Here is a 13,123-nt window from a genome sequence, read left to right on the forward strand (position 1 = left end):
TTTGAGGTTGGGGAGGGGCAGGGGGTGTGATTTTGGGGTGTCGGGACTTGAGAGTGTAGAGATAAACTGTAAGGATTGAACAAAAGAAACAAAGTAGAAAAGAGAAGGAAAAATAAAATACGGTAATAAATAAAAGCTGAAGAAGAAATAAAACAAGAGGGAAATAAAGGGATGGCATTTGGGAGGAATTCAGAGGGACCAGTTTATCCATAAAGTTGATAAGCCTAATCAACAGAAAAATAAAATAAGTTATTTTAAATTATTCAAAATTAATAAATGACATAATTTGAACTGATTAAACATTTGATACAAAGTCAATTCTCACTTACTCACTGAGTCGATCTTCTTAGTAGCAACCACTGCAACAGCTGTTTGAACGTAACGCCTCATCTCCCTCACAAAATGTCCACCAAAAACTTGCCACTTCAATTTTTTTAGCGAAAGATTATTGCTAAAATATTGATAAATTTGTGTAATCATTTCACTTTAAATTCCTCATGAAAGAGATGAAAGCTGAAGTTATCTTTTTGTCCAATTGTGTTGCACAAAAGTAGAATTTGTTTTTGGTGTCCTTTGTGTAAGAACTTCATTTCTTTGGCAAGTCTTAAACCACAAAGGAAACTGACGGGTAAATACTAAATAACTTTCAAGGAAAAGGAATTGAATTTACAACATTGACATGAGCAGCACACAAACATTATATTTCAGATAAAATTGTGAGGAAATAGGAGTTGACACACTTATTCTAGAGTACATGTTTAAAACATAGTTAAAGTCAAATCATTTTTCCAGTATGTTATTTTAAAAACTGTCAACTCACCAAAAGATTTTTTATTTTTTTAATTTTTTGTTTTAAACATAATTTATAGGTGGCTCTGGTTGTAAAGGAGAGATGACTACATTGTATTCAGGCTCTCATCAGTAGATATGGAGTCAAAAAAATGTAAGAACATTAATTGTATTCTCCAATGAAACATCATATGAAAGCCGTCCTACAATGAGACACTTTCTCATTTGGAACTAAAAGAATCTTAAAAAAAAAGTGACAGGATGAATAAAAGAAAAGAAGACAGGGGTGAGAGTCATTACTAACGGAAAAGTCTGAAACTTGGATACAAATTCAAAAGGTGTGTTGAAAGGATGCCATTTCTATTGTTTGGTAACCCCTGGGGTTATATGTAGATTCCAAGAAGCTTTTGGAAACAGTATCCAAAGCACTAGAGAAGTAGACCAATGAGCAGGATTTCTTTATTTGTGGAAAAAAATATTGTCTCATTTTCTTCACCAGGCCGACATAAAATCTGAATTCAGCCAAAAGTCTAAACAATCTCATCCCTGATTTGTTGATTTCTAGAAACCTCACTCAAAGATTTAAAATGCTGAGTGACAAGTTTTAACAAAAGGTTGTGTTGAAGTAAGAAAGTTGGTGTGAAAAACGATGTCTATTGAAAAAGGAATGAGAAGACTACAAAGCGTAATTATTTTCCACTCATTTCAAATAAGTGTTAAAAGGGACTTTTAAAAAGAAAACAAAGACGTGGGAAAATGTAAGATAACGGATAAAATGTTTGGAAACAATGTGGTGACAAGATTCGTGGAGTTGCGTTGAGCGACAATCGAAGGTTGGTTAAGCCAATAGTACGAAGTCGAGTGTCGAGGCTGAGGCACTCAGCTTGCGTTTTCAGGTTGCGGGTTCACATCCCAGTTGGGCTGATTGTTGCACTTGAGTAAATTTGTCTACTTTGCGTCTCTTAAAATACAAATTACACATTGTGGCACTTCGTGGTCGAGGAGTTAAGAGCACCGGACTCAAGCTTTGGTGTTCATGGTCACCGGAGTGTGGGTACCGGTCATTGCAAATTTTGTTTACTCGAGCAAGATACATAACTTTAGCCGCTGCGTCCTCCGGATGGAAAATTAAGCCCTGGGTCCTCGTAATGTCGGAAAAAAATAACCCAGTTACACATCGCTAAAAGAAGGGGTTTGCCTGCAAGTTATTAGAAGGTGCTAAATAAACATAGCTCTGCTTAGCCGATTGAAAAACAACTGAACGCTTTTGTTACGTCCATAGGGGTGGGATTTTATTATTAGATTGTACATGCCAACGGCGCTTCAGCAGACCCGCCATCTCCTTTATAAAAGCACGGTACGACGTTCCAGTTCCATCGTTACACTGCGACGTTAGACAACGCAAAATTTTCTGAACACAAACACAGAAATAAGACCTCTCACACAGAAAAGTAAAACACCCGCTAAATTATAGTCTTTATTTATTTTTTTGGAGTAGCTCTAAAATATAACCATACCTGCTAGTAAATACACCGTTTTCATCTAATGAACGTAAGAAAGACTTATCTGTCGAGACAAAGAAGGAATGTGATATCCATGAACCAGATAGTGTAAGGAATGTCTACCAACTGCTGAATGAAATATCGGTGGGTCGTTTAAGTTTGAAAAGCTATTTCTACAAGTTGCCTGGTTTGCTTGTTTCTAAAACTTAAGAATCTTTCTCGTAAAGCCTACTACTACATGTAGTAAAAAACTACAACTGTACTAATAATTTGGTTATTTCTTCGATTTTATACTATTTTTTTAACGACAAATACCCAGTATATAATAACAAATTTAATTCTGATGATGGGAAAAAACCTACAATGATTGCTGTAAATTAATTACCTACGACTAATAAAAACAATGTAAAAAAAATTGTAAAAAAAAAAAAATTCCCAAAACAACCAATTACCATTCTGTCCCATGAAAAGCAAAGTGCAAAAGAAATAAAAAGTACTTACAAAAAATTGAAGCCCTTAAAGAATTGCTTTCCAAATTTGCACTGACAAAGATATATTTTTAAATAGGAAGTGAGAAATGTCTATCTTAAGGCTTATGAAAGTAAACTCCTCAGTTTCTCCAAAACATTTTGATCATAGCTTTAAATAAAAAAAATTAAAAAACTTTGCATGTTTGTATTTTGTTTAGATCCTTTTGGTTACTGATGTAAAAAAAAAAAAAAAAAAAGTTTAGCTTTAAAAAGAAAACACTACATTTATATGCCACTCTTGCTTTGTGGTAGAGCTGTCAAAGGAAAATTCAAATTAACTACCTAGAAAAAAAACTAGTACCTATACAAATATTGTTGAAAAAATTGCTTTTACTAAAAGTGCATGCAATGCCTTTAGTCATACGTAGCTTTATGGTAGTATTGATTCTAGTGAACAAAGATACGTATTATTATCTCGCTTCCCACAAATTTAAAGATGTGTCCCAACTTTAAGTTGAAATTTCCTGAGAAATGAGACATCCACCCCCCCACAAACTTGCTGCATCATCTACCGACGCCAATTCTAAGAGTTGAATTTAATTTTTTTGAACTGTAACATCTCCAGTCCAGTCGGAATATAAAAGAAAATATTTCTTAAAAATCAGCATATTTATATTATATGACAGCAAACTGCAATAGTGCATAATAAGCTGGATACCACAAGGGGGCGGGGCTTTTTAGTTGAGGCGGCAGGGGGCAAGGTCTTGCTCGTACCTGGTCCAGCGGTCCTGGCCCAACCTGTAGGGAAGAGATAACAACAAAAGGTAGCCGTTGATGCCCAAGGGACACATCTACCTGTACTGCAGCCGATTTCACGAAAAGCTAGGATTAATCTTATAACATGAGTTAGGACGAGTAACCCGTACTAACTTAGGATGGGTTTAATGTGGCCTAACTAACGTCTATGGATACGGAACTTAACTCGTCCTAAGTCTCAAGATTAATCCTAAGTAAGGGAGAGTTTGGTGAAATTGATGGCTGGTATAATTGCTCTGACGCGTACAAAGGTTTCACATTTCTCCCTTTACATAGTTTATAAGGGTGTTAAGCCGGGCTCAGGTCGACCTTGCGTCAACAAATAAACAGTCGGCGATTGACTTTTCAGGATCACACTGACCATTGGGAACGTTTCAGTCAACGATAATTTACGAACTGAGAGTAACTGCGATGACTTTAAGACAATATGAAACAGTCGCCACTCGAAAAAATTAACAGTCGCAAGGGTACAACAATTTCAACTTGTACAGCATGATTCCGAGGGTCGGGTACCAATCACAGGCACACACTTTGTGACCTGAGCATATTCTGTCTGCGCGTTGCCGACGGTTTGTTGCAGGGCAAGAAAATCGTAGGTCGACCTGAGGCCGGCTTTAGACTAAGCGATGAAAATTCCATGACCAAATATTTGAAATGGTGTTTCTGTTTAATTGGATTAAACTTGGCATTGATTGTCGCAAGCGCCTGAACACCAGAATAGCACCAGGAGTTACAATACACTCTCAAGTGCTTCCTTCACGGGAACATTTTGAGGAGCATTTAGAATCCACCTCTCGTAGCTCTGCTTACTGCCAAATTCTGCACTTACGATCAACATTCTCCACTTAATGTGACAGCAACAAATTTCTGCGCTAGCTGTGTAAGCAAAGAATGCATAGTATTGCAGAATCTGCAAGCGCACAAGCAAAAATAAATATGTCAAATTCGTTAGACGAAGCGCGGAATCTCCTGCTTTTGTAAGCATCAATTGTTTGCTTACTTTAATCAGAGCCATGAAGTTGGGCCCAGATTATAGTATAGCTGTTGATCTGGGCCCAATGTCATGGCTCTGCTTACCACCAAATCCTGCGCTTACGATCACGATTCCCCGTCAAATTTCTGCGCTAGCCTTGTAAGCGTAGAATGCCTAGTAACGTGGAACACGCACGAGCAGAAGCCAAAAATTGCTGCTAACTCGTGAAATACGCTTTCCGTAAGCACATAATACCCTGCTTCCATAAGCACCGATTCTGTGCTTACGGTAAGCAGAGCCATAAAATTGGGCCCTGGTTGAAACCCAGGAGGTCATACGAAGCAAACCACCTCCAGTGTCACCTTCTCCAACTCTCCTTCTTAATCAGGCATTCCCTCATGTTCACTTACCAACTTTGCGTTCCTCATCACACAACAGGAGCTCACATCGGTTGTTTCACCCCCAGGAGGTCAAACAGCAAAGAAAACCTCCTTTTAGTCCCTAACCCACCACCTACATCCACTCAGGGATGTGTTTTGGCGACCAAGACCAGAAACAATTTCTGGCGTAAAATTCATTGACCGAAACCAGGTCGATAACAAAAACAGTTCAAGACATAGGTACTTCTCTTGAACCCCATGTTCTTAAAATAAACAGCCTACATTATTTTTTACAAGTAATGGAACTTGGTCTTTGGAATTTGATCAACATCATTGAATATGCTTCAAGATATTTAGTTTTTAAAAAGAATACCATTAACATTTTCTGCTATTTTTTAGAGCCATCTTTAAACCAAGCCTAATCAAGCCGACGAGTTACAGTTTGGTTGAATAACAGTCGCGTCGCTGCGGTCGAACCAAACACGTAAAAACGCTCACCCAATGGGAGACTTTGCTTTGCTACGTGGCAGCAGACCTAAGTCCGAGTTGTAGTCGGTCAGGTGATGATCGGGCGATGGAAATCTTGACGCGCGATCATAAAAAGACACAGTTTTTAGGCCTCAGTCTTAGGATTGCCCGCAAGGTTTCCATTGCGCAACCATCGCGTGACCGACTTTAAACCGGCCTTTACCAGGTAAATTTCCACTGTTTAAGTAGTTCTGAGCATGCACACATTACAGAGAACAAATTATCTGGCAAGTCTGCTGCCACCTTGCGTCCCCAAAGATCCCCCATGGCTAAAGCTCAAACACGTTTCTGGTTGAGGTCGAACATTCATTTTCAAATTGAATCCCACTGAAATTGAAACCAAGCCTAAACGAGCAAACAAGTGGGTTATGGTTTGGTCGAATAACAGTCGCGGATTTAACCAAACACGCGAAAACGCTTGACCAATTACAAAAGCTAAAACATGTTTCTGGGGTTGGGGTCGCCAAAACGCACCCAAGGTTACTCTCTTAAGGGTGTACTTACTCGCTAGCGTCCCTCATTAGACCGCAGGTGTTGACCTGGTTGGACTGAATCCAAGAGGTCCAGAGAACCTCGGAGGTACCGCACCAGTGGCACTGACCGGTCCAGCTGCTGGCCATTTGACCGTTCTCGCGGACGATGGTGAAGCCGAACGCGGGGAAGTCCTCGTTGCGGTTGGCGTAGCCGACTAGGACAGTGGGGGCTGGACGGAAAACAGAACGAAGAAAAGAAAATTTATTTTTAAATGAACAAAACACAGATGCTGTTCATGGTAACTTTAGTAGGAAACTAATCATGATGGAAACTAATCATGTTGTAGATCATAATGCAACTACATGTACTGTATCACTAAAAAACTATGGGGGTGATACTAAAAGGTCAAACAGTAGGAGGGTTGACTGTGTATTGTCAAGGTGCATTCCACACAGGTCATGTTGCAGGCTGGCATAGTGCATTTATCCTTCACAACCCATCGGGATAAGGTTGAATGGTCAGACAGGTAGGAGGGTTGACTGTGTACTGTCCAGATGCATTTACCACATATTATCTTCAAGTACATGTACGAGCTAATCCTCCAATCAAATTTGCAGAATGGAGTGGTGATAAAAAACCTATATTGCATGGCTAATTATCACTACCTGCGTGTTGTGTGTTCTATGTCACACGCCATGTTAGCTTGAAGATAATAATGTTATCACACGCGCACTGGTGGAAATATGGACAATATAGTGCGTCTTCGTCCCATATCCAACTCGGCCTTCGGCCTCCTTGGATATGAGACGCAGAAGCACTATTTTTGTCCGATTCCACTCGCGCTTATGTGATAACTTATATTATCTTCAAGTACGCGCTAATCCTCCAATCAGATTCACAGAATGGAGTGGTGATAAAAACCTATATTGCACGGCTAATATCACTACCATGCGTATTGTGTGTTCTATGTCAAGCGCCAAGTTTGCTTGAAGATAAATACATTATCACACGCGCGCTCGTGGAAATACGGAAAATATAGCGCGTCTGCGTCCCATATCCAACTCTGCCTTCGGCCTCGTTGGATATGGGACGCAGAAGCGCTATATTTTTCCGTATTCCACTCGCGCTTGTGTGATAACTTATAATGTCGCACAGTAGGAGGGTTAATATTGCTATCAAGCTCGACCCTCGGCTGAAGTCGGCTGAAGCGAGTAGATTTTTCTTGAAACATGACTCACCCATATAACCAATGAGCCTCTCCGTTGCTCTGATGTAATCGCCAAGCAGCATACCAGAGCCAGTCTGGGTCAGTGTGATCTTATCGCCGACCTCATTGTACCAATTTCCTTCCAGATCACAGTATGTCACTAAAAGACAAACAGAGCAAACATCTCAGTGGAAGATTGTGAATACAAAAACCCATACCATGGTTTAACCCTACACTTTTGTGTGATAATTATAAGCAATAAACCACAGCGGAAACTGACTTGTAAATTTTCAATAATTTAGTGTTGAACAAAGAAATATTCTGAATCTCAATTACATTGGTGTATATAGGTCAAACCAAAATGAATATTCTTTATCCCGATGCAAATTTCCATCTATTATATCACTGCGGTACCCGCTGCCAAAACATAGGATTCAAACTGCCTCTAGCTTCCGGGCAATCTCGGTAGTCTAGTTGGTAAGACACTGCTTTAGAATTGCAAGGGTCGTTGGTTCGAATCCCACTCAAGTAATATGCCTGTGATTTATTTTCACAGAGCTCGGGAAAGTACGGAGTAAACAGTGCCAACACACATCGGTGTATATAAGTAAAACCAAAACTAATAGAATTACTAAAACCAAATTACCAAAACTAATAGAATCACTTGCGTCCCTGAGCAAGACAATTTACTATAACTGCTTCTCTCCACCCAGGGGTAAATGGGTACCTGTGAGGGCAGAGTTGGTTCTTGTGATTGATTAGCCTTGATTGCACTACATATTTGGACGCACAGGCCGTATACTCCCCACGGAGCTGAGTTTAAGCAATGATTTAAGGCCCAGTGACCAGGGGTAATAATGTTGAAGCGCCATGAGCGTCACTGCGTGACGGACCTGAGGGCTAGATTGTATATAAGAAGCCACTATTATTATTATTATTATTATTATTATTCAAAAGAAATGAAATAAAATCAATGAAACTCACCAGTTTCACAGTTGATACCAGTGTACCCTGCTCTGCATGTACACGTGTAGCCAGTCAAGCTGTCCAGGCATGAACCTCCGTTCTGGCATGGAACACTGGAGCAGCTGTTAATTTCTATTTCAGTGATAAAAAGAGTTAATATTTTGTTTCATGCCCACAAACTATGAAATCATAAACGAGAGAACGATGTAGGGGTTTACTGTTCAAAAATCGCATAATTAAAACTAAAATAATTGGATTTGATAGGTTTTTTTTTTTAATGCGCTACATATTTGGTGGCACAGGCTGTATACTCCCTAGGGAGCTGAGATAGTTTAAGGAATAATTTAAGGCCCAGTGACCAGGGGTAATAATGTTGAAGCGCCAACGTTATACAAAATAATTTAACTACAGCACCACAGTAAGTAATATTTAAAAGACAGTGGACACTATTGGTTATTGTCAAAGACCCATCTTCTCACACGGTGTATCTCAACATATGCATAAAATAACAAACCTGTGAAAATTTGAGCTCAATCAGTCATCGAACTTGTGATATAATAATGAAAGAAAAAACACCCTTGTCACACAAGTTGTGCGCTTTCAGATGCTTGATTTCGAGAAAACCATTTGGAGCAAATTGTAAAGATGAGGTCTCGAAATCAAATTCATGTTAAATACTTCTTTCTCGAAAACTACATCACAGAGGGTGCCCTTTCTTATAATTTTTTGTTACCAAGTAAGGTAATATGCTAATAATTATTTTACATAATTACCAATATAGTGTCCACTGCCTTTAAGGGAAGCTTTCTACTATCATTATCTTCAAACTGTGTGAGTTTAATGTAAATCTGTGGACATTGTGTTTTGTGTCCTACAAAGAGCACCAAAATCTGTTAAACTTTGTAAGGATCCTCAAGAAACCCTGATAAAGTTTCTAGATCTTAACTGAGGGGTAAAAACCAAACCATGTTTGAAGAATCTACCGTATTGACAGTTTGTCCCTGTGTACGCGGTTGTGCAGAGGCATACATAATCTGAGCCGCGGTTCTCACAGCGTCCGCCATTCTGACATGGGGAACTTCTGCACGCATTCAGATCTGGAGTGAAAAGAGAAAATGAAGAATAGATGAGAGGCTGTAAAACCGAACCAAGTATACAGAGCTTAATACACATCGGTGTCAAGGGTAAGGGAAACAACAAATTGTATTCTTTATTTTAGCCCAGATGCAAAACTGACCTATTAAAAAGCCCTTTGCCTTGGACACGTTGCCTTGGGTTGGGCAATTAAGGCTTCAAAAAGCATTCAAAAAGCATTTGAAAGCATTCATTAAAAAAAAATTCACCATCCCGGATAATTTCCGACACAAACAAAAGACGAAAGTCGTCGCCTAAAAATAAAATTAAGGTTTTAACTGCCTTTAATGTGAATGGTGTTTGCTTTGTTTGTTTTGTGGCAACAATCTCAACAAGGCCCCTCACTGAGGTACAAGGAGGCAGATCATTGGACGACAGCTGCTCTTGGTGCATAACGAAAATGCGCGTGACCATGTGCGTTAAGGGGTCCATATTAGAGTTTTCATTGTTAAAAACAGATGGTTCTGCGAGCGGTATTCGTTGTTGTTGTCGTTTTCAGCACAATGCAGATTCATCCAAAGTACTGTCATAGCAATTGAGGGACGACCATCCTCGAAGCCAAATGCCATCATTACCGTCACAGAACCATCCATCGTCGAAAACAAACACTCTCTAATATCATTTAGAACAAGAACAATACTTACTGGTTTCACAATGGACGCCGGTGTAGTCTTGTGGACAGTTACAAACGTACTCGTTAATCCCATCCACACAGTTCCCTCCATTACGGCAGGGATTACTGCTACACTCATTGATATCTGAACAAGTAGAAATGGTCAAATCTCTGTTAACATGACATTCCAAAAATCTACTCCGCAGTAGTAGAATATATTTTTGTATATATATGTACAAGTCGCTAGACACACAAGGCCTGAAAGCCATTTGAAGGTGTGGGCTACAATCAACAATTTGTCCAGGGGCTGTTGCCACCTACTCCTGGGGCTGAAACAGGGTTACTCCGTTTACAGTCTATACGGATGTAGGCTTGGGTAGCATCCATCAGAAGCCTGGCGGATACAGCAGAAAGCAATTAATGATGCACCAGTGGCAACAGTATAACCTTAAGGAATATTGGCTGATAGCCTGTTTCTGCTAAGCAGCTTTTTTCTGGGCTTAGACAATTGTGCTTACAGGCTTTATGAAATTGGGCCATGCCATTATTTCACCAAACTGTTCTTAACTCATCTTAGGGCTTTTAGGACGAATTCAATTCTGTATCTATAGCAGTGGGACTCATTAAACCAATTGTAAGTTAAGATCAGTTACTCGTCCTAACTCCAGATAGGATTAATCCTAGCAGTTCGTGAAATCGACTGCAGGTGGGCAACTTAACAAAAAGATTAAGAACAAAGCCTGTTGAGCATACTCACTTGTCTGACACATGTTTCCGGTATATCCAGCCAAGCACTGGCACACGTAGCTATTGACACGATCCAAGCAAGTGCCGCTATTCTGGCAAGGGTTACTTGCACACTCGTTGATATCTGGCAAAGGGGAATACAACAGGAGCAGGTGTGAAATTGGGGTCAACCAATTTCACACCTCCCGCAAAACACACTGGTGAGAAAAACACGGAGGAACGAGGTCCGACGGATACCATTTTCTGATTTTATGCCTCAAGAAAAGCATTTCAAAGCTTTGCTTTTTTTCTAGTTCAACGTGAAGTTGTTTTTGAAAAGACCAAGACAAGATTTTGGCATCAGCCTTTCTATCCATTTGAATATGGGTATGAGCGATTTGTTTTACTTTTGTGTAAACAGGAAGTAGGAGGCATAAAAGGTCAAAGGGCGTCAGAGAACTTCCCCTGGTTTGTTCGTAGTGTGTGCGCCCAAAACGTCAGGAAAACCGTTCTTTAAATTTTTGATTTTTCTTTTTTTTTAAAGATATTTTGAAAGTACCTTTTTTTTAGGCTTGAAAATTGCAATAATTTTACTTTCATAAGCGAAGAAAAAAAGGGTTGAAACATAAAAGGTTGACTTTCATTCCTGACTTTTTGGAGGCCATTTGCAGGTGTTTTTTTTTTTTTGCTTATTTTTAAGGGTTTGGGAACATGACTCTGAGGATAATCCCTACAGCTATGCCTAAATGTAAAAATATATTTACGCCCTAACTTAATGGATATTTGGGTGGATGGGGATGGGAAGGGAGAGAAGAAAAGAAAAGAAACGAAAAAAAAAAAAAGAAAAAAAAAGAGAGAAAAAAGCACGAAAATCAAGAGTTGTTAGTTTTTTATCCCACCACCATGACACCATGAAAACATTCAATGGGTATGTATATCTAACCGACCAGGCAGATCATTTTATCCGGTTGGGAACAAAATGACCTGCCTGTGAGGTATCCGTGACCTTTGGACGCCGGTGGCAACCTAGGTCACGTCTACTTACGACACCTGTGCTCGAGTACTTTCGACTAACCGCTGTCGGACGGCCTGTTCTGAAGTCACCTTTTGCCTTTTATTTTGCCAGGGAAAAAACTTGGAGGAAAAACTTGTTAGGGTTAAATTTTTTTCGGGGGGTTAATGTTAGATAAGAGAGAGGGTTGATCGCAATGGAACGAAAGTCTTTACTGATTTCGCAGAAAGTGCCGGTCCATCCAGGAGCACAGTTGCAAGTGAAGAGGTTGATGCCGTCGGCGCACTGCCCTCCGTTGCGACAGGGGAAGCTGTTGCACTCATTAATGTCTGTGAAGGGGGAAAAGCACACAACAAAGACATGCTTTATCTTAGTTGTTTGTCCCTTAAGGCCGAGTTATAGTCGGTCACGTGATGGTCGCTTGATGGAAATCTTGACGTGCCATCACTAGCTAGTCAAGATTTCCATCGCGCGACCATCGCTCGACCATCGGCGACCGACTATAAAACCAGCCTTTACACAGATATGTGTTAAAGGTACTGATGGACACGTTTGGTAAATGCCAAAGACCAGTATTCTCACTTGGTGTGTCCCAACATATGCACAAAATAACAAGAACCTGTGACAATTTGGGCTCAATTGGTCATCAAAGTTGCAAGAGAATAATGAAAAAAAGAAAAAAAAACTTGTTGCAAAAGTTTGTGTGCTTTCAGATGCATAATAAAAGGTTTCAGGCCTGAAGCCTTACATTATTCAAGTGAGAAATTACCTCTTTCTCAAAAATTACAATGTACGTCACTTCAGAAGGAGTCGTTTCTTACAATCTTTTATACTATCAAAAGCTTTCCATTGCTTGTTACAATGTAAGTTTTTATCCTAACAATTATTTTAAGTAATTTGTATTCGACCCATGCAGAAAATTTTGTCCGTAAAATTTGATGAAACACTTACTAATTTCGCAGAAGACGCCTTCGTATCCGGGCACACAGGTACACACAAAGCGGTTAATTTGGTCCCCACATGTTCCTGAGTTCTGACAAGGGTTGCTTGAACATTCATTGATATCTAAAAGAGTAAAGAAATCAATATTTTTAATGGTTATAACTTTTTATTTGACATTAGATTAAAGTAAAACGAATAAATAATAGTATATTGATATTTAGTACTCGAATCCAGGACACAGTGATGTTGAAAGCCATCCAACATTTTTTTGACCTAGCCGCTGGGCCTTTTAAAGGCTCAGTCACACAGGCCCCGATACCGAGAACACAAAACGAGGACGCTAAAAATGCACGCCCTCGATTGGTTGAATAATACTAAGTTTGTATATACGTCATGAGTACCTTGTTTGGTAGATACGTGCGCTATATAAGACTTTGATATTATTGTTATTATTCGATAAGCGTGGGCGTATTCTGCGTGGAGCAACTCAACCAATAGAACGCGTTCTCTTTGCGTCGTTATTCTTATCGCTGCAGTATGACTTGGCCTTAATTCAGTTTCCTCTTTAACCATCTCAGCTCCCTAGTGAGT

General features: G+C 39.6%; 1 protein-coding gene across 1 annotated transcript in view; it reads right to left on the reverse strand.

Moving 5' to 3' along the window:
• The window catches only part of LOC139944031 (uncharacterized), a 120,008-nt gene that overhangs the window by 66,332 nt on the left and 40,553 nt on the right, over positions 1–13,123 (reverse strand). Inside the window, 2 exon segments of the mRNA XM_071940976.1 lie at positions 11,806–11,919; positions 12,542–12,655. Coding sequence (XP_071797077.1) covers positions 11,806–11,919; positions 12,542–12,655 — 228 coding nt within the window.

The sequence above is a fragment of the Asterias amurensis genome, chromosome 11 (assembly GCF_032118995.1).
Source record: "Asterias amurensis chromosome 11, ASM3211899v1".
Taxonomy (NCBI): Eukaryota; Metazoa; Echinodermata; class Asteroidea; order Forcipulatida; family Asteriidae; genus Asterias; species Asterias amurensis.